The 26,272-nt window shown below is 42.2% G+C and overlaps 1 protein-coding gene across 3 annotated transcripts in view; it reads right to left on the bottom strand.

Annotated features, from left to right (window-relative positions):
- The window catches only part of PTER (phosphotriesterase related), a 70,120-nt gene extending 44,386 nt beyond the window's left edge, over positions 1-25,734 (bottom strand). Inside the window, exon 1 of one of the 3 annotated variants that reach the window (XM_045463380.1) lies at positions 25,602-25,734. Coding sequence is in view for 1 of the 3 variants with exons in the window: in XM_045463378.1 (XP_045319334.1) it covers positions 10,573-10,578 (6 nt within the window). In the remaining 2 variants the exon portion in view is untranslated. Of the gene's footprint in view, positions 1-10,572; positions 10,598-25,601 lie in introns of those variants that run through there. The other 2 variants (XM_045463379.1, XM_045463378.1) reach the window with 2 other exon arrangements.
- Positions 25,735-26,272: the final 538 nt, after the last annotated feature.

Genomic DNA, 26,272 nt, shown 5'->3' with positions numbered 1-26,272 from the left:
AAATAGCAATGCTTGAACGGAACCTGGTTGTTGAATGGTCAGTTGGGTAGACCATAGAATTGGCTTATCTGAGCAACCTGTTAACTGGGGGAAGGGGCACTTGTAAGTGAGTACATCATATAAGGGGACCAACAGTATGCTCTAGCACGTGTCACATTGTACTGACTCGATCTGGTGAGGGATTTGTCTCTGACGATGTGCTCTGTGTGTCTTTATGTATGTGTGTGTCCCTTGTCTTTACATAGTATCTAGCATTTGGTTTGCATCTGTGAACCTGAACTGAACAGAAGAGACAGAAAGAAAGTAATGAGCTTATGCCTTATGTAAGAACGAGGTTGAAAGAGTCAAAAGTTTCATTCTAAAATGAATAAAGTAGCGGCACCTGGGTGACTCAGTCGGTTAAGTGTCCCACTCTTGATCTCAGCTCAGGTCTTGATCTCAGGGTCGTGAGATCAAGCCCCACACTGGGCTCCACGCTGGGTGTGAAGCTTACTTAAAAAAAAATTAAATAAATAAATAAATAAATAAATAAATAAATAAATAAATAAAGTAAATTTGCTATAGCTCTAAAATGCGAATAAGAATGAAAAAAATTTTTTTTGGTTGAAGTTTGCAAGTGGAAAGGGCATGTCAAATGTAGAACCCGAAATCCCACTGGATTAGAATACCCTACGATAGTTACATCTTCTTTTATATACAAACAAATGTGACAATCTAGTTTAAAATAGGCATTTTTAGGGACAAATGAAGAAAGCAGTGGCTACATACATAAAATTCTCATGCCTACAAACTAAAACTAAATAAAGCATGATGTATTTTTCAAAAATAATTTCCAGAGGATTCAGCATAATGGAAAACTGCCCAAATTTCAAATAGCTGTCCAAATGTCCAAATCTCAACTAACTAGGATATTTACTTGGAATTACTGCTGCTAGATAAGCCCCTAAACGTGACGAGGGGAAGAGGGATGCTTGCTTGATTTTAGTTTTGGGTAAACGGTGCTAAATGACAAAAACATTTAAAACGGATGCCCCATTTAAGGAACTTAACTTGCCACACTGGAAACATTAAATAACCATTTGAAATTTTTCACAAATAGAAATCTAGCTTCACACTTCAGGAAAAAAGCTTTCCCCTTTAAATGGCAAGCTAGTCCTAAAAGTGTACAGAAATCACATTATGGGGTTAGGACAGAAAGCACCACTTGGGAGGCAGTTAAAACAAATCTGACCCACAGGTTCATTGTGTGGTTTGTGAAAGATAAGACAGATCACAGTGAGTGGTGATACGGTGGCCCTCCCACACGCACAGCCTTGGCCACAGTGCAAATTTGCCCAACTTTTCTGAAAAGCAGTTTAGCAATATGTATCTAGAGTCTCAAAATGTTACTCTGCTGCTGGGGAATCTGTCTTCAGGAAATATTTAGAGACACGTAAAAAATATTTACGCACAAAGATTTCATTATGGCATTATTTAGAATAGCGACCAAAATATCTCACAGTATGGGAATGTTTACACGTATGATAGAACATTATGCAAACGTTCAAGTTATACTTTCAAAGACTATTTAATGACACAGGAAAATGCTCTTATTATAACTTGTGAAAAAGCAAAATACAAAACTGTATTTTAAGTGCTATAAATTTATGGAGAGTATATGTATCTACATACATGTAGAGCTTAATTAGAAACACAGAAATGTTATGTGTATGTTTGGGTGGCATTTTGTTCTTCATTACAGTTTAATGTATTTCCCAGGTTAATGTATTTCCAAGTTTCTGGTTTTATTTTTTATATTTATCTATTTCATTTGTAACCAGGAAAAGGGAGTAAAATGGGAAAAGACCAATGATACCAGTATAAACCTACCCGATGCTTATACCAGTGCCGCATGTAAAATAACCGAATATATGTTTTGAATTCCCCAACGAAAACACACAGACAGGCAAAGATCCGTGAGCTCAAGAGCTATTTCAAATTCTTCTTTATTATCACAGAGTCGCTAATTGCCAGCCATGCCTGAGACTTGGTATGTTTGTGTGCAAATATTTCTGATCAAATTACATGTCTCTGCAGTGAGTATGGTTCACTGTGATTAAATTCAAGCTGTTTTACCAAGTCCTTAATGGACTGATCTTCGCTCTAGTGGAAATCCTGGAGCCCAGTAAGAATTTTAGGAAAGGTGTAGCACTCTAAGTAATTATCACAGTCAAGTCACACAAGAACCAAGATCCCACTATCAAACACCGTCCTGTGAGAGGGCAGGAGTGCAGATGGCTGGGTGGGGGGGGGGGGGGGGGGGTGGTGGTGGTCAGGGGGTTGGTGACTGGGTGGCTCAGCCAAAGTGTCCAACTTCGGCTCAGGTCATGATCTCGCAGTTTGTGGGTTTGAGCCCCGCGTCGGGCTCTGTGCTGACAGCTCAGAGACTGGAGCCTGCTTTGGATTCTGTGTCTCCCTTAATCTCTGCCCCTCCCCCATTCATGTCTGCGCTCTGGCTCGGGCCTGCCCGCGGTCTCTCTCTCTCTCTATCTCTCAAAAATAAACATTAAAAAAAAATTAATAAAAAAAAAAAGGAGTTCAGATGGGGGATTGTCAAGGAGACATTTTATAGGAGAACGTCAGAAATTATGAAATGTGGGTCATCATTTAGAAGGAAAAAAGAGGGCCCAAATGAAATAAAGTTTAAGTAAAGATACACCATGTGAAGACAAAACCATAAAAAGAATCTTTTTAAAAGAAGGTTAACCACCTTTGGCAGAAAGACAAGAAAAGATGAAGTAGCAGTTATTCTAGTTTCAATAAATATTTACTGGCCAGCATTAAGTGTAAGGCCCTGTGCTGGGTAGGCAGGGCCTGTGAGAGTTACAAAGATCCATGAGAGAGAATGTCCCCCAGCCCCTGGAGGCTGAGAACCAACAATGATGCCTTCCATTCCTGTATGAAGCTGTCATTTACTGAGCTTCCATTATGCATACGGTGCCACACAAAGGACGTTCGTTGCCTGGTTGATATTATAAGAGGAAACAGGCCAAGAAAATGGAAGAAACTTAAGAGTCTCGAAAGTTGCCATCTGATCCAGAGTCTGCTCAGAGAACGCACATGTTGATCATGAGCAGCACTTTGTAGAGAGTTCCGTTAGAACTAACCAGATGAGGTTAGCCTACAGTTACAACGATAGCAACCTTATTGGATGATTACTACCTGCCAAGCACATTTAGTCCTCAGACAGAATTTAGAGATGTGCATTGTCTGAATTCTCTCCAACACTCCATTGAATCAGCCGCCTAGGTTAAAAAAAAAAAATAACCCAGTGTCACCCCAGACTCCCACCTCACCCACAGGGAGTTTCTAAATGCCACAAACACCACCATTTTAATCTCTCCTTCACTCCTTCCCTCTGTATCGTCACAGCCACGGCCACAGTGCAGCCACCATCCCCCTCTCTCAGGTGGATTACTGCTAGGAGCTTCTAACCCGGTTTCCCTGCCATTGTGGTCCGCTTTCAGCGAGCCTACAGAGTGCTCTTCCTAAAACACAGACTCAGATAGGTCTCCCCTGGGTGTCGTCCTGCTAACCTTAAGAGACAAATCTATACCTAGAGCCTGGTGGCGCCCCCTGAACCCACTCTGCTCCTGCCACTCTGTTCAACTGCCTGCCCTTCTCTGGGCTCAGACTGTTCACGCTTCTCTTAATGTCCTTGAATGCATCCCTGCCTCTTTCTTACTGAGCTTACACAAACCCAACCCCCTCCACCCCTTTTCTCTACTAGCTCACTTCTGCTGGGCATCAAGATCAGGGCTTTTGGCATCATCAGAAGCTTTTCCTGATGTTCCGCCTTGTGGCTCAGGCAGTCCGGGAAACATGCCGATTCTAAGTTCTCTCCTAGCCCTTGGACCTTTACCTTGAAACTCACTTCTTAAGTTAATGGTTAATGTCTCTCCCTCCAGACTCTGACCTCCTTGAGGGCAGAGTCCATGTCTCGGTCAGTCGCGAGTCCTCAGCCACCTGCAGTGCCTGGCACAGAGTCAGTACTTGATTAACATGCATACGTTTGCTTGTTTTGAGCCAGCCTTCTTCCACGAAGGACTGGAGGTAACTTGCACAAAAGACACATAAAGCGAAGAAAAAAATATTAAAGTAGGAGCGTGGAAATTATACACCGAAGTAGAAGAAGGACCAAGAAGGAAGAGCAGGTTAACAGTTGTTGGCAAAGGGCTAAAAAAGTTGTCCTGGAATATTTATGTAACACATTTCTGACAACAGATAATTCTGAGATCATAGCACACCCCTTTTCCAGCAGTTCATATTATTTCCCTAAATCAAAACAGCTAAAAGTATTATTAAAAAGCATGGAAAATGGATTCCCAAAAGTTTGGGGGCTTGGGATTTTGAAGCCATGTTTGTTTTTACAACTTACCCCCCCCCCTTTTTTTTTTTTTTTTGCATTTCATGCTCTCAGAAGATAGTGAACATGCCATTTAAGCTTATTCTTTTGCACCCAGCATGGTACTATGTAAGTTTTTTTTATAACTTTCCCTTAGTAATAAGGGCAAATTTTTTTTTTAATTTTTAATTTTGTAAGATTTTTTAAAACTTTAATGTTTTTATTTATTTTTGAGACAGAGAGAGACAGAGCATGAGCATGAGAGGGGCAGAGAGAGAGGCACACACAGAATCCAAGGCTCTGAGCTGTCAGCACAGAGCCTGACGCAGGGCTTGAACTCACAGATTGCGAGATCATGACCTGAGCTGAAGTCGGATGCTTAACCGACTGAGCCACCCAGGCGCCCTTTTAACTTTTTTTAAACATATATTTAACTTTTGAGAGACAGAGCGTGAGCAGGGGAGGGGTAGTGAGAGAGGGAGACACAGAATCGGAAGCAGGTTCCAGGCTCTGAGCTGTCAGCAGAGAGCCCAGTGCAGGGCTCAAACCCACAAACCGTGAGATCGTGACCTGAGCTGAAATTGGTTGCTTAACCAACTGAGCCACCCAGGTGCCCCAGATTTTTTTTTAAATTTTTAAGTAATCTGTGCATGCAATATGGGGCTCAAATTTACAACCCTGAGATCGAGTCATACACTTCCCTGACTGAGCCACCCAAGCACCCCAGGGCAAGATTCTTGAGCACAGAAATAACCAACAGCAAGTGACTTCATCTTCAAGCACATTTTCTATCTAAATTAGTGCAGGTGGTTCATGACAGTAGCTCATCCTTTACAAGGAGTAAAACTGGATAACGACTCGTAAGGCTAATTTTTAAAATGTATAGACCATCCACATTAATTTCTTTTTAAGGTAGTTTAATTTTAAAGCACTCTTCATCGAATTACAGAGAGCCCTTCAGGTGCATGAACCAATGTGTATCTAAAAGCTATTTCCCACAATATCATCTCAGGTCCTTTATTCTGAAGACCATACAGTAGATTTTCTTAGAAAAGTCTTGACTTCCGCTACCCTGCTTAGCTAATTCCAAGTTACGAAGAATCAGTGCCATGAATGGGCTTTCACATTGTCAGGCTTCTCCTGTTTGGTGTTAAAAAGGATAGTCATGCAGAAAAAAAGTTCTGAGAGCCACTGCAAGGAGAGCGAGAAGCTCTCCCAGCCTGGTTCTGGCCCATCTTGTCTTGTTCTAGTGGCTTCCAAAACATGGTCCGCTGTATGAGAAATGCCATGCCATGCCTGATGCAAAGGAGAGTCATCTCTAGAACTAGCTTCTGTTCTGATAATCTCTCTAGTTCCATCCCCACACATGGAGAAGTAGGTACCAGCCCTGGGCTACAAGAGCCACTGGCAAGAAGTAAATGCTCAGTGGGTGTCTGTTCAACCAATGAACACTTTTCGTTCTATCCACCTTCAATTTCACACTGATGGGAGGCAAGGTTAGCCAAAAGCAATTGGATATTTTCATGAACATCACAGCCTCTTCGCAGGCTTGGGACCAGCTAGTGTTACTCTCCTTGAAATAGTAAGAGAAGTTGCTTTGGTTTACAGAGTTGAGGGATAGCTTGGGCTTTAAATTCACAGAACACAGGAAGGTAACATAAAGACGTTTGCTTTCCGGGCACCTGGAAATTTCACCCGGGTACATTTCAATTCAATGTGGCAAATGTTTGCTAAGGATCTAGTGCATCCAAAGGAGGATACTACGAGAGACAAAGATGAAAAAGGAATAATCTTACTGTAAGAGGCTAAAGAGCCCCCAGCATGGTACCTGGCACATGGTGAGCATTTAATGGGGGATTGATACCTTTTATATATTAGCGGGACACCTGCAATGTTCAAGTGAATGCAGTAACGTTGGAAAAGAGGTCCCAAGCAGATGTTCTGGGAAGATGTGTCTGGCTAAGATTCATCAGTGCTGGAGGGTTTGGGAGGGCTCTCTGGAGGAGGGTGGCATTTAGGCAAGGCTGCACAAAGAGTTTTTACAAGGAGGCATCCTGGGGGCATGAGCAACGAAAGGCATATTTTGGGATTTGTAAGCAGCCCGCTGAGGCTCATACACATGATGCATGGCAGGTCCACAGTGAAGACACTGACACAGGCACCAGATCCAGAGAAAGCGACCTGTGTTAGGATGGTAATTAAATGGGCAGCGTGCGTATAGACTGAATGCTGGAGACAGGGGATGAGTTAGGAAACTAAAGCAATTTTCATTGTTCCCGGGGGATTTTAAGAGCAGGAGAACTACATGTCAGGGCAGAAGAAGCCCGGAAGAGCACTCGCTTTTTCACCCTTCTCTAACTTACAAAATATCATGCTGGGAGTAGTGTAAAGTACTCCTTTTAATCATACTTTAAACCAAGAAGTAAAAAAAGTAAAAAAAAAAAAATTTGTAAAGCCTTAAAAGTGGGCCAGAAACATCATGACTTGAATACTTATTGACCTCTCAAATGTGTTAGTTATTGATGGGAAAACATTAAATCAAAATATTTACAATTAAAAAGTTCACAGTCATTGAAGTCTGCATTCTCAAAGCCACACGATGGCCACTCTTAATATGACGTCGTAGGAAGTTCTTCATAAAACTGCATTGAAGCCCCCACTTTCTATATTGTTGGTTTCATTACCTTCAAGAGATTATGGAATTTCAAAAGTATTATCTACAATAATAATGCTGTGTGTTTCTTTGAAGAGCTTAAGGCACTGTACACACTTTAATTAAATCTCCTAATGTCCTTGCAAAGTTGGCAAGGGATCAGCAGAAGGTGAGTCATCGGAAAGTATCCAGCTAGAAGACTGGACCATAGGACATACTTTTAGATGAAACCCACTTTTGATTATTATTGTTCCCATTTCACCAATGAGGAAATGGGGTTATTATTCAGAGGAGGATGATGAGCTATCTTCTATTTTCACTGAAGGCAAAATACAATGCCATAGGCTCTGTAAGCATTTCCTGGGAGACCTTTAAAAATTGTTCAAACACCATGACCCCTGAGGTTTCTCCTTTGAGAGCTGACCAACATTTATGAATAAACACCTAAAATGTGCACCAAGAGAATATACATTATCCGTCTTTTGCAAAATCAAAAACAAAACAAAAAAACCACAGGACAAGAATCCCAATTTATCATGATGTACAGTCTTTTAACCTTGATTGACTGGTTGGCCAGAAGTTCGGCTAGTTCTTTCCATAGACTCTTATCCCCAAGCTTCCCCCCTACAACACCAGAGAGAAGAGCGGGCACCGGTCTGTTGGAGATCAGGGAATAGAACTGGTTAGGTTGAAGACAGTATGAATCGCAGGGCTAGAAAAAATGTTGAAGAGTAGAAAACTGGACAAGTCTTGACTCACAGTTCTACCCTTCGGATAGCGGTACAGATTCCAAAGTCAGATGGTGAAAAACAAACATGCATGCAGTAATCTTAGAGGCTCCTGTTTATAAAACAACTCCACTTCTAATAAAGGAAATGAAAGGGCCCAAACCATTTGACCAGACAGACCACGACGCCACTGTGTCAATCTAACCACCTCCTGATGTCCCAGAAAATGCAGTCATGTTGCCCAGGAAAACATCCGAGTTTGGAAAAAAAATCGTGAAAAAAGATAAATGTTATCGTTTTAGGCAATAATTTCTTTTCACCGAAGTGTTAAAAACAAACAAAGATATGAATAATGAAATCCTATGGCAATATTTGGTTGAATGATGGTTATATTGATCCAGACTATGCTTAAAATTGGTTTATCATAAAAATGAAAATGTAAATTCAAAAATTTTGATGACAACTTGTGGAGCCTCAAGTCTGAGGAAAATTGTCTCAAAAAGACAGTCTTTATTAATGGAACTAGGGAAGAAGGCAAGATGACAAATTTTGCCTAGTTCTAAAACAGTGTGGCACCTGACACAGAAACCTCTTTTTAGGGAAAGACTAGTATTTGATGCACTAAAAATAACAAACAGCTTATCTCTACTCCTGAAAGCCGATTTACTACAATGGGATCAAGGGCAAATCTAATAGCTTCATGGGTCATACAGCAATAATTTCTCTTTTCCAATCTTTGAGATGGCAGGGGGAAAAATGCTTTAATGGAATTCTCTAGATAAAAAAAGATTCACTAAATTAGGAAAATTTTCTATAGGCAAACAACAAATTTTTAAATAACCAATCCTTAGTCACATATATGTATTGAAATATAAAGGGAATGTAATTGCTTATGTATTTTCCCCCATAAAAGTAAGGTACCCTAAAAGATTTAGGAAGGTTTGTCTAGCCAATAATATATTTTATTTTTATTTTACTTTATTTTTTAATGTTTATTTATTTTTGAGAGAGAGAGAGAGAGAGTGGGAGTGGGAGAGGGGCAGAAAGAGAAGGAGACAGAGAATCTGAAGCAGGCCCTAGGCTCTAAGCTGTCAGCACAGAGCCTGATGTGGGGCTTGAACCCACAAACTGTGAGTCCATGACCTGAGCCGAGGTCAGACGCTCAAGTGACTGAGCCACCCAGGCACCCCAGCACTATATTTTAATTTGGAATCTTACTCATCACTATTACCTGCTTCCTAAGAATTCCCACAAAGCATTTATATATTTATATACTTATACATTTCATTTCACTGTAGTTCTGACATATTTTACCAATATTGCCAGTGTACCATAGGACTATAATTTTAATCTTCTCCTTGGATAGACTTACATCTGTAGCTTTACTAATTATAATAAATTCCCTAAATAAAAAAGGCAGTTTTAAATCAAATTATAGATCTGCTAAAACACATTGAATTATGAAATGCATCTAAATAAGGTATGGTTTTGAATTTAGGTTAATAGTTTTAAAATAAGTAAAATCAATATTTTATTAAATATTATTTTAAAATAATAATATTTAAAAATAATTAACATATATAAATTTCAGTGACTGTTAAATGCTATTTGGTCTCAGAATTTTTGAGCAGAAAGGGACCATGCAGATCATTTAATTCAATGACTTCATTTTTAGGTGCAAACACTGACTGCTCGATCTCCTGAAGGCCAGACAGCCCCAGATAGAACCCAGTTCCCCAATTTGACAGGCAAGTGTTTCTTTCCTTTAACTATGGAGATATTTGCTACAAACATCACATTAAGTTATCCTGGTATCCATTAACGTGGGAGTACTATTCAGAGGTGACATCACTCAATGGCCCAAGGAAGAAGCTACAATTATCTGGGACCAGAAAATCCTATCCCAACCCCACTGCTGACTGGATGCCATCAAGCAGGCCATTTAATTGCACTGCACTTTCCTCTTCCTAATTATAAAAATAAGGACTCGAGTAATTTAGACTTCCCTGCTTAAATTGGCTGTTGCAATAAGTAGTAATAAAAATAACTCTAAAGCATACAGCATATCTAAGTGCAAAAGAAATGCTTAATAACAAAAACTCATCTTCACTATATTTAAACCAAGGAGTAATAACCACTTTTAGTCATAATTAGGAGGGAGTATATATTAGCTGTTGTGCGTCCTTATAACATCTGAACACGCTAATGCAGGTGTATATCTAACAAGTGCAGTAGCTCTTACTTTTTATAATCTATCTTTATGTTGACCTAAGCCAGATAGTGATTATCAGTGGAGAATAAACGAGAAATGTTTGGCTTCTGAAATGCACCAGTCTTCCCTAACAGAGAGAAGTGTTAACAGACTACCTAGTGTTTCTAACAGAATCAGAAAATTTTACTACCGAATCACCCTATACCTGATAGATGGCATGGCATAAACCCCACCAGATACTATTCCCTAATAGTCAAATATAAGCTTCCTGACATGTAAAATCATCCATCTTGAGCTGACCTTTAAAAGACAAACAAAAATTTAGCAACTGGATTCTCCTGGACTCTGAGAGGGATAGAAAGAATTAAGAAGTAGGTTTTAAAAGCATTGCATAATACAGTGTTTTTTCTAGAAGAAAATGTATATACTTTGCATAGAGAATAACCTGAAAGAAATTACCCAGAGAGGCTAAGTCCTGATACTGGTTTCGGGTAATGGGAGCCAGCACAGACAGAAGAAGTCTGGGGAGGCCACTTTGTTGTGAGTTTCCATACCCGCTAAGTACCAAAGGGCAGAATTGGGAAGGGTTTCTCACCATCATCAGCTCATGCCTGGCGTGCGTCCTTTACCCACAGTTTCCTTTTCTGGATTGGAGGTCTCCGTCTTAAATTTAAACAAGCATGGCTTTCGGTGTTTAATTACAATTTAATGGAAATACTACTCGCATTCAAATTAGCTTTTAGTTTTCACATCACGAGTGTGCATCCGAGTTATTGTGTCATTATAATCTCATGTTATAATGGCTTCATAATGCAAGTCCCTGCAGGGTTGAATTAGTAGTTTCCTATGGTAATCGCCCATCGCTATAATATCATAATCACATAAGCACGGTCCCCACGTGCCTTCCACTGCAATCATTTTGACATGGTAAGAGCATTTTAATAGTATTAGCATAGATTCTCCGGAGAAATCATCTCATTGTCACTGCATTACCATATAAGATTAATTGTGGTAGGAAAGCTTAAAAAAAAAAAAAAAAAAAAGGCAATGCTCAGCAATAAAGTGCGTGCATTTTGCACTGAGGTTTGCGACACAACCCTGAATTGAACAGACGCCCTTGCACACCATGGACGGGTTTTGTTTGGGTTTTCTTTGTGTTTGTTCAGGACTCAAACAGTGGTAATCAGTTGGTTCAGTCCCTCTCTGTGATACAGAAAGAAACAGCCCTAGTCCCTGTCTTCAAGGAGTTTACTGTTTAATCAGGTTCGCAACAAGTTCTATAGAGCATAGAGCTCAATGCAATTCATAGGCTCTAAATAAACAAAGTACTCTGGTAACCGGCATTTAAGTAGACGGTGAGAACAAACCACACAAGGTGTTCCTCAAGGGAAACGGTTGATAATTATAAAGGGTTAAACAGACTGAACATGAGGGCTGCGTGACAGAAATGGAGTGCACGTTATCAGGGCTCCTAAGAGTCAGGCTGGCGTCTTCATTCCGCATTCACTAAGCCTGCGGAGAAGGCAGGCCACTGAAGGCACCAGTAGCGGCCACGGCCAGAGCCACGGCTTCCTGGCCAGAGGAAGCGGGAACAGGTTTTGGACAGGAAGTGTCTCCTCTGCACACATCTCCCCCGCTGGGTGGACAGAATGGAAGCCGGACCTTGTTCTTTACTGCCAGGAGAATAAGCAGAGACGGTCTTCGAAGCATCAGACCAAGGGCCAGCAAAAGGAAACTCCTACTCGGAAAAGCACTGCCCAGCCCCTACTACTCTCCTTGGGTTGAAGCCACAGGGCTAAGTGACTAGGTTGTGTCAGTGACGAATGGCACACGCTGCAAGACTGGCAGCCTATTGTGTTCACTTGAGGGGCTTCTAATCATCTGGTACTGTCTGGGGACACCACAGGAGAATTGCAAACAGATGATCGTAAGTCTCAAGGAATCCTCTCTGCTCGGTGTGTGAATGAGAACGTCACAGCCGGCATTCTGCACCCTGACTGGCCCAGAGCAGGCATCCGATAAGCGCTGAGGATGGACGGATGCGTAAATTAACACGGCTGGAAGGAACACACTGTGCTGTGGGTCTGAGCACACGGGCAGCAGATTGGGAATACGTGCGCTCCCATGGCATTAACAGCGGAGGAATTAACAACTGGCAATGTCTCTTGTATTATTAAAGACCTGCTTTGCCTTCTTGTTCTGGTAGATGACAGCATTCTGAGGGGGAAGGGTTGCTAATTTCCCTTTTCTTAAATTGTGCGGGCCTGGGAGGTCTTGGAGCTACTCACTGGCTCAGTATCCGAAAAGAAGTAATACTGCTTTTTTAATTGGAAGACGACGAGGGGAAAGATTGCTCTCTGAGTGCTCAAAACTACTTTTACCAACAAGCTGTAGAGCAATATAAACGTATTACGTAAACAAAATTAGCTGTCCTTCCTTCAGAAGTTATTTTTAATTTTCATAGGTAAAGTCTACGGGCACCTGCTACCCGATTCTTCCTTGGGCTCTTGGTTAGGCATCCTACGTAATTAAACTCTTCTGGCTCATTCTTCCCAGGAACATCTGCCATTATGAATTCATATCAGAATTTACTTTTATTACCCCTGATTACCAGTTTTTCTTATTATTTGCTTGGTTATTAGGCATACAGAGTAAAAATCAAGAATCAAGAATGGGATGTTTGAATCCGAAGGTACTCCCCTTAAGAACACAAATCTTACTTATTTTGTAAAAGGTATCTTGACACTGTTTAGGAAAATGTCGCCATTTTCCTTTCTCACTCAAATGTATTAAAGGCAACAGAAAACATTCCTGATAATGTTCAATAGAGTTCATCTTTTATTTGACACAAGCAATAGTCAGTAGCTATTAAATATCTAGAGTACCACCAAATATTAATGCTCCGCTGCTATATTTCAGAAATGTAAGAATGCAACAGAATGCTCTTATGAACATATCACTATTTCCTCAATAGGAAGAAATGCTAGAGCTTGACGAAGCACACAGATGTTTCAAAAAGTTGATAGGATCAACGTGTGTCTTTGGGCGAATGTAGCACGTGAGCCTCAGTTTTCTCCCAGATAAAACAAAGGAGTTAAACAAGATGATCTCCAAAGTTCTTTCCGGACACAAAGTCCACGATTCTAGGCAAAAAGGCAGTAAATGACCTGTAAAGAACTCGTGCAGTGGCTCCCCATGACTTCACCTTGTTTAGACATTAGATAAATGGGGATATTGATATAGTCGAAAATCAGACAGAACATTTCTATACGACAAATGAGAAACCTATTGATATCTTTCTAATTCTTTTTCTGAACCACCCTCTAACCACATTACAGCATTTACCTTATTATAAACTTCAGATTATTATGGACAGAAGAATGAAATAAACATACCTCACAAGTCAGATTATTACTTTTTAAATTATCACTCTTTATAATGCTTACGACTAACAGTACAATAGAGACGCCAGGATCAAATAATGCTGGCTCTGTTAGCCTCAAATAAATGATGCTCAGTATCTAAGCACTTGAAAACTCTTGGCTATTTCCCAAATAACAGCTAACATGATCCATTATCTACCTATGTACATGTGTATATATGTGCATTTATATATATATATATATATATATATATATATATATATATACACACACACACACACATACATACACATATATACACACATACATATACAGTGTGCACATTTTCTAATTATCACAATACAAGTACGGAGACTATTCTGAAAATTGTTTTGTGCCAACTTCACGGCCAATGATTATTTTATTTCCTCATGGACAGCGAGATAAGTAAAAAAGTCAATAATCTGCTTGGTTTTGTCAATGTTTTCAGAAGGTGTGATATATATCCCACTGGTGGTTCAAACCAATTTTAGGTGATATATGGGCATTTAAGGTCTTTTAAACACATATTTGTTTATTTTAATGTGTTTTAGAAGGGTGCCTGGGTGGCTCAGTTGGTTAAGTGTCTGACTTCAGCTCAGGTCTTGATCTCATGGTTCGTGGGTTTGAGCCCCGCATTGGGCTCTGTGCTGACAGCTCGGAGCCTGGATCCTGCTTCAGATTCTGTATCTCCCTGTCTTTCTGGCCCTCCCCTGCTCGCACTCTATCTCTCTCTCTCAAAAATAAATAAGACATTTAAAAAAATTAAAACAATGTTTTAAACACATATTTGTTTATTTTAATGTGTTTTAGAAAAAAGTATTAATGTTGCAAGCCTCTGACTTTATGGAGATTATTGTTTTGGATAAGGGTAAAGCAAAAAAAGTGGGTTACTTTAAAAAAATATATTAAGTAATTAGAAAAGGTAGTACCTGGGCATAGCAAACATGCTTTAAAAATGATAGGAGAATGAATCAAATTTGACAAACTTGATAAATATTAATGAATGATGAATTCATTCATTCTGATGAATATTATGCTGAGTTTGTGAAAATTAAAAGGCATATATCTCTACAGTGTCTTGTAACACATTTGTTTTCTTGGGCCTATCAAAGAACTAACTTCTGTTCTGGGGGTAACATCCTCCTAATTCATCAGAAATATCATCGTGACTTTTTTCTCTGTTCATTTATTTAATTTTGAGACAAAGAGTGAGAGACAACATGCACACGTGAGCTGGGGAGGGGCAGAGAGAGAGAGAGAGGGCGACAAACAATCCCAAGCAGGCTCTGATCTGTCAGTGCAGAGCCTGATGTGGGGCTTGATCCCATGAATCATGAGATCATGACCTGAACTGACATCGAGAGTGAGAAGCCCAACCCACTGAGCTATTCTGGTGCCCCAATCATGACTTCTAATTAGGCAGGGAAAGCTATCATCCACTTTTCACTCTGAGACCTTTTTCTTGGTCCTATAATTGTTGACATTATTTTAAATGAGGTTGATTTAAAAATATAAATATGATACATGGTGTCAAGAATATAAATTGGGGCATTATGGCTCAGACATGGTGTAGCTACTGAGTAAGCTTTCCAATTTTAGTAGAGAAAACTCTGAAATTTAATACATTGTTCTTTGTATAGAAACAACATATAAAGAAACGTTCCTTTCTGCTAATGGTATGAAATCATTACATTAAATAAGAATAGTTAAAGAATATTTATTTTAGCCAAGGTATTACTAATGCAGAGATAAACATAAAGAAGTGAAGACAGGTTCACAAGAAACTATACCATCCCTACATAATGCATTGTGAAAATTCTATATAAAAAAACCTTTTACAATTCTGATTTGGTCTATCAAAAAGCAACGGAATTTAGAAACTAATCCTTTTGACTTTACTGTGGCTGGAATAAGTAGTAGCAAAGGTCCATGAAGTATCCCTAATGCTAGAAGCTGTATATGTTCTTTTATATATTTTAAATCTAACAATTAAATGAAATTCAATAGACAGTATAGAGAACTATGTAAAATCTTCACAGGGATCATTTTAAACCTGGCTCTCTTAGCTTGAAATATTTTGAGCTTTCTACTGAAATCCACTCATAAACAGAAAGCAAAAATAACAATAATAATAATAATAATAATAATAATAATGCCTGGGAGGAATGAATTATGTCCAAAGGGAGCACTGCCGTGGGGTTTGCAGGACCCTTCCCCTCCCCGCGCACCCACCAGATCAAATATGTCTGTAAGGTCAAAGGCTCAGTAATGCGAGTGCTCAAAACAGCAGGTTCTTTACTTCTTATACACTAAGCTGCTCCAAAATATTTACACAAGACAAAGAGGAACACCTTGAAGATGAACTTCTCTGAATGAGAATGGGGCAAATTCAAAGCAATGTTGGGCCTTCGGCTTATGCAGGAATGTGAGTGAGACTCACAAGAGAGGTCCGGGACAGTCCCTAATCCTCCCTGTGGAAGCTGGGGGGACTTGGATGGGCAGTGGCAGCAACAGGCTGGAGACGGGGCTTTGGAGTAACTTTCCTCAAAGTACATTCAGCAGAGATCTTTTCTTGCCTAGTGGCAATCTGTGAACACCCGTCTTGCAGGAGTAGAGGACATTTTTATAGAAAGTATTGGGCAGAAGGTATTCGCCAGGCATGGGACATTGGAAGCTAGCACCCTCTTCTTGAATTCCCGTGTTAAATGGATTTGTATAGCTACAGGTGGAAAGTGTCTGAAGCTAAAAGACTCAACTGGGAGAAAATGCGGCCAGAGCAACTCCATGACTAGTAGAAAGGCATTGACTCATGAAATGACAGATATGCCATACTCCAGGGAGTGATAAATAAAAACATGTGTCAAATAATCTAGGTCACAACTAAGAAAGACACTCTCACAGCCTTTCCTAGATAAGGGTCTCAACAATACTTTTCTATGGAAAGATTGGTAGTAAAAAAAACCCCTTCTACTCACACATATATTGTCTTACATATGCACTCATACTTCATTATTCAAATGTAATTTGTCCCTGAGCCCATGATGGGTGCATTGCAGGAGGCTATATATTTCATTCATGTCTTTTTTTAAGAAAAAAATCATTTCAGTTCAACTTTTTAATACGAGCATTTTCAAAAGCTTGCAAATGTGGAGAGAACAGTATAATGGACCTCTAGGTATCCATCACCCAGCTTCAACAATAAATTCTAATGAAAACAGTTTTTAAGGGGAAAATTAATGTTCCGCAGCTCATTCAAAACTACCAACCAATTATCCCAAATATTACTAACATGCTCTTAGAGATCTATATAACAATCCTCTAAGGGTTTCTGGCTATTAATTAACTACAAAAGACATTTTTTAGAATTACAAAAACACTATTATTCTATTCTGAAGGAACATTGTAAAGCTTTCCAGAAACAACTATAGTACCCATACTAGAGGCAGGCAGGTAACAGTCAGATTGAGGTATTTGATGCTTTCACGTTCCCCAATATTTTTTTTTCAAATGTAAGAGCTTTTCTAGCTTCTTAGGCTCATCATCTCTCCTTAGAAACTCTCCTGCTTTCTTAGATGTTTTCAGCCGATAACATGAAGGCAAAAATGCTCTACACGTTTAACAACATGAGGGCAAGATGTTCCCCTCTAGGGGGGAGATCTGAGCTGGGACCACCGTGCTCTCTACATCCTGTTGCCCTTTTTGATGATACAAGCATGTGGACTAATCATAGCCAAGTTTTTGGTTCAGAGAGGAAATTCTGGGTAAAAATATTGGCGAGTTGTTATAACAAATATTTGGCTGGTAGTAGTTCAGATGGCAAGGTATACTTAATTATGTACACTTTAAGGTTAGCATCTTAATAAAGTATACAGAACTCACTTAATGTTGCTACAATGTTTATCAAATTACTTCATTGTTTTAGTCACAAGCATAAAGCCCTCCTCCAAGTAACGTTAAGAAGTTCCTATACTGAGTAGACCTCCAAACGCTTGTAGTCGTCAGCTGTCTGCTCAGATTTGATAAGCAACGAAAATAACTCCAAAACTGGTAGTTTCCACAGATCATTATTATAGTTCAGGAGTATGGGCTGAATTGTGCCGCCCCCTCCCCCCCGCCCACCTTTATTTTTATTTTTTTTTTCAACGTTTATTTATTTTTGGGACAGAGAGAGACAGAGCATGAACGGGGGAGGGGCAGAGAGAGAGGGAGACACAGAATTGGAAACTGGCTCCAGGCTCTGAGCCATCAGCCCAGAGCTCGACGCGGGGCTCAAACTCACGGACCGCGAGATCGTGACCTGGCTGAAGTCGGATGCTTAACCGACTGCGCCACCCAGGCGCCCCCCCCCCCCCCGCCCACCTTTATATGTTGGAGCCTTAACCTCAGGATGTAACTGGATTTGGACATAGGGCCTTTATGGAGGTAATTACATTAAAATGGGGTTTTGAGGGGCGCCTGGGTGGCTCAGTCGGTTAGGCGGCTGACTTCGGCTCAGGTCACGATCTCGCGGTCCGTGAGTTCGAGCCCCGCGTCGGGCTCTGTGCTGACTGCTCAGAGCCTGGAGCCTGTTTCAGATTCTGTGTCTCCCTCTCTCTCTGACCCTCCCCTGTTCATGCTCTGTCTCTCTCTGTCTCAAAAATAAATAAAGGTTAAAAAAATTTTTTTTTAAATAAAATGGGGTTTTGGGAGTGGGTCCTAATTCAATATGACCATTTTCTATACTTACGAGCAGAAATTAGGACACAGACAACATAGACAAAGAGAAGACCAAGGGAGGACATAGGGACAGGTGGCCATCTACAAGCCAAGAGATGCCTCATAAGAGACCAAATCTACCAACACCTTGATCTTGGGCTTGTAGCTTCCGGAATTGCCGGCAAGTAAATATCTGCTGTCTAGGTCACCCAGCTGGTGCTACTTTGCTATCACAACCCTAGCAAAGTAATACCTTCAGTATTGAGGTTGCCTAATCCAAGCTACAGAGTGGCCTTTAGTTACACCCGGGGAATCTGGGGCTAGAGTGAGCAGAAAATTTGTTCAAAGGGCTGGCCGGGCACGTGTGATTAATCTAACCCTTTTCGACAAAGTTTAATGACAATCAGGTGATAGCTCAGTATATGGACTCAGCGTTATTTACCTCAGTTATTTGTCAGGGTATAATAGGTCAGCTTGCTGAAAAGTTAATCAGATACTACACACAGATTATGTAGAAGATAGCACGTGACATACCTCTGCACTGGGGGTTGGGCTTTCTATTTCCTCCAAACTTTAGAGAGCACGACTCATAACATTTAACTTTTCAGATGTGTAATGAATATAGTAGATGACACACGTAGAAGTGGGACAGTGTAAACATGATAACTTTAGGAATTTATGACAATATTTAAAATTTTTCAAAAATCAGTAGATATATAATGTTGAAAACAGTAAGCAGTACTAAGAAATCCTTGTTGGTACATAGTAATACCGAGGACTTTTCGGGTGCAGTGGACTTTCAATTACAAGGAAACATTAAATTAACAACAGTATTTACCAATATTCTCCTCAAAGTGCTTTTCAAACGCTAAATAATGACCCAATTAAGCCACTGCAAGATAAGCTGTTATTACTCTAGATTTAGTGAAAAGGACTAATAATTACTATTTTAACAGTTTCTGTGAAGAAAGACTCGATGTTTACTGAACACAACTCTGAGAACGCCCCATCGGTTTAGCGAGTAGAGAACAGCAAAACAAAAGGTTGATTAGTTAAGTGAATTCAGGGAAAGACAGAGTTGATTAAGAACGAACAACCATGACCTGTGAAAGCAGCAAATTTAATATGCAAAGCGGTGACCAAAATTGGCAGGAGGCTATTTATGAATACTGCCAATATTCAATGTGGCATACTGACAATGGAGAATCTGTGGTCATGCCCTCAACAATATAATTCATCACACTAGTGCTTGGGGCAGTCATGTCCAAGCAATTTATCATCATCATATCACTCGTCTGAGTAAGAGAGGGGGAGAACTTTGATTGTTAACCTCTAGGGAGAATGGATTTATAGCCAACATCCCTAGGAGCACCGCATGGCTCTGCCCAAAGCAAAACGCTCCCTGCTTCACTTCTGCTTAACTCAGAGTAAAAGTGCGAACACACTGCCTCCAGGACAGTGAGAGCAAAACTCAGGTCTGATGCTTTTAGCGCAAAAGTAAGATAGCCAGGAAACCATACTTAAATATTCATTTAAAAATGAATGCGTTGGGGCGCCTGGGTGGCGCAGTCGGTTAAGCGTCCGACTTCAGCCAGGTCACGATCCCGCGGTCCGTGAGTTCGAGCCCCGCGTCAGGCTCTGGGCTGATGGCTCAGAGCCTGGAGCCTGTTTCCGATTCTGTGTCTCCCTCTCTCTCTGCCCCTCCCCCATTCATGCTCTGTCTCTCTCTGTCCCAAAAATAAATAAACATTGAAAATAAAAATGAATGCGTTAAAAATGCCTTAAAAATGCCTTAAAAAATGCTTATGGATGAGGCATTTCCAATGTCCTTTGGTGACAAAATCATTTTTGAAATGCATCCGCGGATACCGACACTTGGGAAGAATTATCTCTTAGCATTGAACCCATGAACATTTCTCTGTTGGAAAACTTGGAAGTGAGCTGACAATTAAAAAAAATAATATGTGTGTGTGTGTGTGTGTGTGTGTGTGTGTGTGTGTGTAGTGTTTTTCAAAATAGAAATGAGAGCCTTAATTCCTCTGGACATTGAGCCTTTATGTACTTTACACTTTAACAATGGCTGCCCTTACAGGGTATGACTGAACACCTAAATGCCATTTTGCCCCCTTTGATTAAAATCTTGAAGCTGAGTTGAGCGTTATGGAAACAAGTACCCTGCTGTTTACCAACAGTAAGAGGAACATGAGTCACAACAGCAAGACTTCCAGGGTGCCTTCTCTCTTAGGCTCCCACTGTATCTGGTAAACTGGAAATCAGTAATTCCTGGAGGCACATGGATTAGACCTTACCCGAGTACATTAGTCAGGATAGGCAAGGTTATGCTGTGGTAACAAACACATCTCCAAATCTTGAGGCCTAAACACAACAAAAGCTTATTTCTAGCTCTCTCTATGGCTAACAGAGGTGGACAGGGGGCTCTGCTCACTGCCCTCATTTCATGAGCCAAGCTGACGGAACAGCCACTATCTAGAAAACTGGTGGTCACTCCGGCAGAGGGAAAGAAAGTGTGACAGACTTCTCACTGGCTCTTAAAGCGTCTACCTGGAAGTGACATTTCCCTCCACCCACATTGCATTGGCCAAAGCAAGTCACATGGCCATACCTCACTGGAAGGGGACAGAGAAATGGATAACACTCAACGACTGCCATGAGGCAGAGGCATCTGTATTCAGGCAGATACTGCCTTCATGAACAGACAGAACCACAGAGCCAGCTTATGCCAGGTGGCCAGGTGGGAGCAGGTATTTTATTTTTCTCCATCTTCCTTATTTAATTAATTAATTAATTAATTTATTTATTTATTTATTATTTTGAAGTGAGGGAAGAGGTCTATGAATGAGAGGTTTTGTTTTTTTTTTAATGAAAGTCTTTTTAGAAAAACATGGATTACTGAAAATACACCCTAAACAGCAGCTAAAGAAAAGAGAAGCACGAGGCCACATTTGGGGTGTGAAAAACATGTACAACAATCATCTTTGGTCCTTCTATTAACAGTGAAGTTCATAGGGCTATGAGCAGGACACCACTGAATCAGGAATTAATTTTCCTATTGTCATTGTATGGCTCACTGGGGTATTTAAGACATTTGAGGAGAAAGACTCCTGATACAGTAATGCTATAGAACATATGGAAGGAAGGGTAGGCCTTTTCCAAGGCCAGTAGCTCCACCTATGTTACACCCCTCATTCTTTTCTCTTCAACCTCTAAAATCTTTACACAGGGGCTCTCTACCAACTATAATCCCAGCCAGGGCACTGAGGATGCAACCATAGATTTCTCAAAACTCTAAACATTCCATCCCAGGGCGCTTGGGTGGTTTGGTTGGTTAAACAGCCGACTTGATTTCAGCACAGGTCATGATCTCATGGTTCATGGGTTCAAGCCCCTCGTCAAGCTCTGTGCTGAGTGCAGAGTCTGCTTGAGATTCTCTCTCGGTGTGCCCTTCACCCACAAAGTTACATAAATAAACTTTAAAATAAACAAATGTTCTTTTCTCTGTTTCTATCTGGGTCAACGTTTACTCACATTTCAACTGTATTAAATTGCACTGTTTCAGAAATTCTTTTCATTTCTGCCATATTCAAACTATTTTCTGCCCTTCACAGGGAAGGGGAAACTTGTCCAGTGAAACCTATCTTTCCCTTAAGTCACCCCCAGAATACATGCTCTGCTGGCCGTCCTCCTTTGCTGGGTGCTACTCCACTAACCATTAAGCATTGGGCTCTTCGATACTGGGTCCAAGATCCTCTTCCCTTCTCCACCTTTATTCTCTCCCTGGATCCTGTGACACATTTCCAATGATTCCCCAATAATTATCTGTGGCCCAGATCTCTCCTGTGAGCTACAGCCTAATATACCCACCAGCCTATATGACATTTCCCCTTAGACAGCTGATAGACCCTGTAGGAGGCAGATACTACAATGACACCCAACAACCCCACCTCTCTTAGTATTCGCACCCCTGTGTTGTCCCTGCCACCCCCACCTCTGACACTGCACCAGGGTTGATCTGTGTGATCAACAGCACACAGCAGAAGTGATGGTATGCTACTTCTGAGATCAGGTTCTAAAAGAAGACTGGCTTCCATCTTGGGTTCTCTTTCCCTCTTGGAACGTTTGCCCTGGGGGAAGCTACATCAAGAGTAGCCCTATGGAGAGGTCCATGTGGCAAGGAACTGAACTCTCTGGCCAACAGCCAACTGAAATCTGTCAACAGCCATGGAAGAAGCTAAAAAGTATATCTCACAGCTCCAGTCAAACCTTGACATGACCGTAGCCCTGGCTGAAAGATTGACTGGAACGTTATGAGAGACCCTGAGCCGGAACCTCCCCAACTATGCTGTGCACAAATTTCCGACCCATAGAACCTGAGGCAATGAATGTCTGTTGTTTTGCTCTGCTAAATTTTAGGGTAATTTTTTAGATGTAGTAATAGGTAACTAATCCACACACCACAAATTTAATATGTACCAAATGGAACTTTCCATCTCCCCTCCCCCAATTCCCAATTTGTTCTTTCTCTAGCCTTCTCCTTATTAATTAACATCCACATCTGCCCAGTTTCTGAGCCAGCATCTTGAGACTCATCCTTGGTTTCTCCTTATCTTTCACTATCATATCCCATTCATCAGCAAGCTCTACAGAATCAAAATCCAAAGCATTTATCACATCCATTCTTACAACAAATGGATCAAGGGCCCACTTTGCACAAGGCACAGCATCAGGTGCTAGACAAACAGCCATAAATAAAACATGCACACCCTGCCCTCAAGTGGTTGACATTCTTATAGGAAGGAGTAAATAATTTATAAACAAAATGTGTAATAAATATGTCATATGGGAATAAGTTGTATGCAGGAAAACTAAAGGGAACAGGAGGATGGGAATGCCAGGGTGTTCGAGGGGTGTTAGCATGTGATTTTAAATATGCTTGTCAGGGGGCAGCTGGGTGGCTCAGTTGGTTAACCGTCCAACTCTTGATTTCGGTTCAGGTCATGATCTCGAAATTCATGAGATCGAGCTCTGTGTGGGGCTCTGCACTGACAGCATGAAGACTGCTTGGGATTCTCTCTCTCCCTCTGTTTCTCCTCCTCCTCCTCCTCCTCCTCCTCCTCCTCCTCCTCCTCCTCCTCCCTCTCTCTCTCTCTCAAAATCAATAAATACTCTTACTGCCACCCCAGCCTGAGCTACCTCTGCCTTTCACTTGGGCTGCATCATAGCCACCTTCACGTCACTCCCCTGCCCACAACCCTTCAGTGGCTTCCCATTGCTGTGAGATGAACATCTAGAGACCTTACCAGGCTGCACAAAGCCCTGCATGACCTGGTCTCACCCTGTCTCTCCGACTTCATCTTGAACCAATCACCATCACAAAGACGTTCTGGTCATTTCCAGAACATGCCAAGTCCTTTCATGGCTCCTTTGCCCAAGCAGGTCCTGCTGCAAGGAAGGAACTTCACTAGGTCCTTCGCATCCTTCCAAACCAGCAGGCCTTGGTGAGGACTCCTTTTCACCACCACATCTAAAGTGCCCCACCCACCTCTCTGCTCCATTTTCCTTTATCACAGCCCTCTGTTCACAACTTGTAGCTGTTGGTTAATTAATTTGTTTGTTAGTTCCTTCTTTGTTTGCTCAGGTCTCCCTGCCTCTAACCAGAATATATACCCCTGGAGGCTAGAATCCTCATCTGTCCTGTTCTGTATTGCAGCAGCCCCAGTACGTGTCCAGCTACACAACGCACATTTATTGAATGAATAAACCAACCCTTCCTGACCGCCCTGTAATTCCAACACCAAGTGTGACCAAAAATATCATTAAGTGGCAAAAGCAGAATATTATTTTCACCAATCTATAGGTTTTTCGATCTAGCAGAGACCTAGAGATCAATTACTTTCATGTGCCTAGAAAAGATAAGTAACTTGTGCAAAGTCACAGAGCTGGAATCGGAAATAGAATGAGATTCCACTCACGGGTCCTGAGTACGTTAAACCAGCAACTTGTCTTATAGCCCCCTCTACCCGCGTATCTTTAGTTCCTGTTGGACAGGGGGCATACTTGTGAAAAACAAAGTACACGGGGGCTCAGTGGTTAGGAGCACAGGTTTTGAGTTAGAAAGACATGGTTTTTTTCCCCCTAAACTTTCCAGCAGTGTGGCCTCACCCCTACGCCTTAACTTCCTCTTCAGTATCACGAGAACACCTCAAGGAGCAGTGTAAAGTGTGAACTTCTAGGGGACAGCGCTCGAAGAAGACCCTTGGTGATTAGCTTTCACTAATGTTGAAAAACATAGGCGTGGGCATTCCTCTTCCGATTCTAAGATCCAGGAATGGGAATAAAATGCATTTTGCATGCATTTGCATTTTGCAATAAAAATGCATGCCCCAATCTATACTACATACATTTTTGTAACTTCCATAAGAATAAAGCAACATCCAGCCTCCACACATGGAAAACGTAATTTCATAGAGCAGCGCGCTGTGAATTTTGTGTTCCAATTCTCCTGTTTTCTGAAATTAAGTTGCTGCCTTGCTCTCCACGGCAAGTTGTCCGATCCCTTTTTCTTTGCAGCGTGCACTGAGATTTCTTTTTAAAAAGGGGTTCATTATTTCCGGAATTACATCAGGCCTTTAGGATAACTGCTGAACACCCCTGCTGTCTATGCAAAACAAGACGCAACTGGCCAAGTCGGTGTCAGAAGTGTTAGCTCGCTTCTCTCACTGACGCTCGTTCTATTTGACAATGACTGCGATGGTCCTTTAGGATAGGAGCAAACGCTTGTCGTTTTCCTCCAGTGTGGCAGTGATTTGAGGGCGAATGGACACGTTTTTACACAAGGCGGAAGCTCTCCTCTGTAAATGTGTCCCCCTCGGAGGTGTCCCTGCAACCCGAGGCGCCTCCACAAATATCACAACGTTGCGGCTGTAAACACAGCGCTCCTATCTGTAAGGGAGGCGCACCTATGTGTGTTTGGAATATCTTTACAACAGAAGAACCATGAGACGGTAAAATAAAGGGCAAGGCTGAGGCTCAAGGCTTAGAGGTATGATTTCAAAGCTCAGGAAAGGAGAACCAGCATGTTAGAGAAGCCCCCCCCTCCCCCCCCCCCCCCAGCCCAACGGTCCGACGACAACCCCTGCAGCATTTCTGTCCAGCAACACTGGGCTGGAGCCACGCGAGGCCCCCCGGGGCCTCGCTCCTCGTGGGACTCTCGGCCTCGGGTTTCAAGCCAGGCTTCGCTGCACTTTAGACTTTGGGGTAACCAACCACCCACTTCCAACACAGACCAGCCTCCTAGGCCTCGCGCAGCCTCACGATCCGCGCGTCTTTGCAGGGCATCTGGAGAAAGGCAGCAGCTCGCCAAAGCGCGGATTGCTTTCAACCTCTCTCCCCCAGGGGGACCATCGCCGGGGCTCCCCGCAGGAATGAACACGAAAGGCTCCCCTGCTCACCCCACCCTTCCTACCCGGCTCACAGCCCCCACGCCCCCGCCCCGGCTCCCGCGCACCTTCCCTCCGCTCGCTGCGCGCCGCCTTCGCCCCCGGGACCCTCGGCGGGGCCAGCGTGCAGGGCCTTTAAGGTCTCCCCACTCCCCTCCCGCTTCACGCTCGGGGCTAGTCTTCTCCCCGCCCCCAGGTCCCAGGGCAGGGTTCAGCAGGTCCCGGCCACGCCCCACTCGGCCCTAGGTCACGCCCTGTGGCTCTCGCCACGCCCTACCCGGCCCTAGGTCACGCCCCGCGGGCCCAGGACCCGCCCCGCCCGCCGCCAGTCCAAGTCCGGGTTCACTCCTGTCGGCTGCCTGTCCTAACCTTGAAGCGGGCAGTAGGCTGGTAGCTGCAGGATCCGTTCAGCTGCCGCACTGGAAGCCTACTTTCTCTGCGTGAGAGTCTATTGTAGATACCCCCCCCCCGCCCCCCAATATCCCGGAAGGAGAGGTTTCTCGTCTCCCTCGAGTTCAGCTGAGTCGAAAGAATTAGGGGCTAGATCCCCCAAGGGGAAAGGAAGCAGCTGCATTTTCCCCAGACCCCAGGTCTCTGTAGAAAAGCCTGGAACATGGAGGCTTTAGTAGCTATTGTGGCTTCCTCCAAGGATAACGGGTCAGAGGGGGTGCCCTGGCAGTTTGGTATCTTGAACAGGATTTGGATAATCATTCCGAACGCAAAGCGACTTTGGGTTGAT

This window comes from Leopardus geoffroyi, chromosome B4, assembly GCF_018350155.1.
Source record: "Leopardus geoffroyi isolate Oge1 chromosome B4, O.geoffroyi_Oge1_pat1.0, whole genome shotgun sequence".
Lineage (NCBI taxonomy): Eukaryota > Metazoa > Chordata > Mammalia > Carnivora > Felidae > Leopardus > Leopardus geoffroyi.
Note: the sequence above shows the minus strand (reverse complement) of the source record. Positions and strands in the feature narration are given on the sequence as shown.